General features: G+C 57.2%; 1 protein-coding gene across 1 annotated transcript in view; it reads right to left on the minus strand.

Moving 5' to 3' along the window:
* Positions 1-3,154, minus strand: part of PLPP4 (phospholipid phosphatase 4) — a 145,780-nt gene extending 142,626 nt beyond the window's left edge. Inside the window, exons 1-3 of the mRNA XM_007936831.2 lie at positions 3,099-3,154; positions 2,726-2,995; positions 2,456-2,531 (exon numbers count right to left, since the gene is read on the minus strand). Coding sequence (XP_007935022.2) covers positions 2,456-2,531; positions 2,726-2,995; positions 3,099-3,154 — 402 coding nt within the window. The remainder of the gene's footprint in view (positions 1-2,455; positions 2,532-2,725; positions 2,996-3,098) is intronic.
* Positions 3,155-3,212: the final 58 nt, after the last annotated feature.

The raw sequence follows: 3,212 nt of genomic DNA on the forward strand, positions 1-3,212 counted from the left end.
TTCTGAGGCAGTATCACTACAGAAGTAGATTGCCCCATCTTCCTTCCGAGGAGTGGCTGGTGGGTTTGAACCATCAGCCTTCTGGCTGGCAGTCAAATGCCTTCGGCACTAGGCTACCAGAGCTCCCTTGTTATCAGCGGTCACAGTAAAATGGAAGCAGTAAAGCAGAGGGGTGTGCCACCATCCTGGGGGGCTGTAGACTGGCCCCTCATTCCTCACCATGTGCTGCTGAACGAGGTCCCAGGGCCCCTTTGGCATCTGCAGAAACGCTCACAGCCTCTCTCCTGAAGTCCTGGGTGCACCAGGTGAGTGGAGGCCGACTCATAGCGACCCCTCCTTGGGTTCCCGAGGCAGTATCACTGTGGAAGTAGATTGCCCCATCTTCCTCCCGAGGAGTGGCTGCAACAAGAACTGCCTTGCATTACTGCCTCCTAATTTCTTCCCAGTGATTTGAGGTCCTTCCCCAAGACTGCCCACAAGGCCCTGAGCACCCTATGGCTGATCTATGGAGGCAGCCTGGAGAGTGTCCTGACTTTCCAAAACCTCAGCACCACACCCGGTCTGCAAACAGAAAACTGGTTCATGAGCAGTTAGCCAGAGAAAACTTACATTCCCACACCCCCAGGTCCAAACACATTCCACAAGTTCTGACTTCAACTCTCCATGGAGCATACTGAGAGTGGGCGGTGGGGCCACACTCCCACACAGAGTAAATGTGGTCAGAGATCAGGGTGGTCTTCAGGTGACATTCCGCCAAAGCCACAAGTTGGCAAAGAAGTAAGGTGCTCCCCCAAGCAATCACTCCCTGATGCTGAAGAACAGGGTAGAAACATGTAGCAGAACTCAGTGATGACTTACACTGGCTAAGCTCAGCACTGCAGCCAAGAAATGGATTCAGCTTGTCCAGACAAACCAGAGTGAAGCTCTATTACTGCGACCACCATCCCCATGGCCAGAGGTGGGTACAACACCCACTGATTTTTGCCAGAAGGCCAGTGCTGGCAAAAGGAAAAATAAACCTTCCCCAAAAAAGCAGCATCCGTCATCAAGCCAAAAGCTCATCTGAGCAAACAAAGGGGCATCTATCTGTCTAATGTTGCTCAGAACTGGTCCTTCCTTAAGTCTTTGGTGCCTGATAACTGCAGCTGAACATCAAGATTGGCCCTTGGCACCTCCACACCCAGACCAACGCAGCTCTTTGCAAGTTAAAGAGCCAAAGTTGGATGCAGTATTAACATTTCCCAATTTGACAGGAACTCAGGGAATCATCCAAAAATGCCATCAACGTCTCAGTGTTTCCATTAAATAAGGCAAAGGGGGAGTGTGGAGAAAAAACATAGACATCCTGTCTGGAATCTACACACCATCCTTGGACAAAAGCTAGCAGCACATAACATGTCAGTTACCTAGTTTTCAAATCCCACTGTCTATCTGAAAGTACCTCTGTCAGTCAAAATCAGCTCCATGGCAGTGCGGCTCTCTTAAACGTTCAGGGGACATTTGGAGGGAAACCTGAAAACAGTGTAAATATTTTATGTGTTATTGGACCTTCTTTATCTGCAAGTTCCCAGCAGTGATCAATCAAATCAGAAGGCATAGGGCCTAGCTCATTTACTTCCTTACTATTCACAGGCTTGCCCAACGAATGTTAGTCTCCTGTGCACCGAACACATCATTTTATCATTTCTAGCACACCTGTAATGTAATAGGGTTTAGCCCCTCTGCCAACTGGAAGCTGTCTCCCTGGGAACCCAGCAATCACTAGCTTCAACGCACGTTCCAAAGGTAGGGAAATACAGCAGGCAGAGGGAAGTGTTTTCTCTTTTCCCAAATGCATCAAGACTCCACTCAAGTTCTCCAGTTCCTGCTCCTCAGTGAATAACGCTAGTGTTCCTCGGAGACCGCGGAGGGGGGCTTGCCCGCATCTGGAGGCGCTCGCACCCCTTGCTGATCCGGTGCACGAATGCTCGGGGTGAATGCTCGGGCAAGAAAAGGCCATTTCTTTGCACGCGGCTCTCCCGGACTGTGCGGAACAGAAGTCATCTCTGACATGCGCTGCCTTCCCAAGCTGTCACCAGTCACCCCGGATGAGGGGCAGGAACCCACCCTGGAGGGGTCTCCAGTTAGGAATGGCTCCTTGGGCTTTTCTAAAAAAAAATGGCCAATCCAGAAAGTTCGCGCAACGTTCGTATTTGACATGTGTCAGAAAACAGCCCTGGGGAGGGGGCTGTGAGCCTGACGCGCTAATGGAGGAACAAGAGCAGGTGTGGGGCGCCCAGGTGGCAGGAGATCCCAGGGGACACTGGGATGCGTCTGACTAGTGCTCGGGTGTGAGAGGCAGAGACACCACAGCTCCCTGCCGCTTGGGCCCGGGAGGCCGGTGGGCTGCGGGTCCCCGGTGCGCCCTGGGACTCCGGCATCTGGGGAAGAACCTGCGCTGCGCCCCCCGCCCCACCCTTCCGGAATCGCTGTTCCCAGGGGCCACGGACTGGGAGCCGCGGGGCACTGCGCTGACGCCCTCGCTCCGCACCCTAAGCGGACGCGGACGGCCCTCAGAGCCCCGGGCGTACCCAGCCCGCAGCGGGCCGCAGCCCCGACTTCCCCAAGCTCCGCGGCAACAGTTTTCCTGTCGGAGAAGTCACGCGAACCCCTCCGGGGGAAACGCTCACCGGGACCCGGAGGGGGCGAGACAACGCCAGGAGCAACGGCGGGCCCCAGCGATCACCCCGAGTAGAAACTTCCCGAGGCGCGGGGCGAGGGTGCGCCTCCGAGCCCAGGGAGCAGCCCTGAGTCCCCCGGGAAGGGGCTGCGGAGCCGAGCGGCGGTCAGATCCGCTCCCGGCGCGGGGACTGAGCGGCGGCAGGGGCAGGTCCCCGAAAGCGCGATCCTCGGCACCCAGAGCCCCAGGCAGGGGAAAGGCGGGGGGGGGGTGTCTCTCCTGGTCCCCTGGGATGCATCCCGGAGCCAGGAGGCTAGGGGGCTTCGAACCTGGGCCCTAGCGGGAAAAGGCGGCGGCACCAACAAAGTTGGGGCGCAGAGCGGCTTGGCGGTCTGGGTTCCCGCGTCCGTAGTCCCGCCCGCGGCCCGCGACTACTTACACGAAGACCCCGAAAAGCAGGGCTCGGACCCCGATCTCGATGACCAGCTCGCGCATCGTGCGGCCGGAGCGGCGCCCGCGGGGGCGGCGGCGGCGGCTGCAGCTCTCTCGGCTC

Source organism: Orycteropus afer, unplaced genomic scaffold (genome assembly GCF_000298275.1).
Source record: "Orycteropus afer afer isolate SDZICR_OR568_19922 unplaced genomic scaffold, OryAfe1.0 scaffold00038, whole genome shotgun sequence".
Lineage (NCBI taxonomy): Eukaryota > Metazoa > Chordata > Mammalia > Tubulidentata > Orycteropodidae > Orycteropus > Orycteropus afer.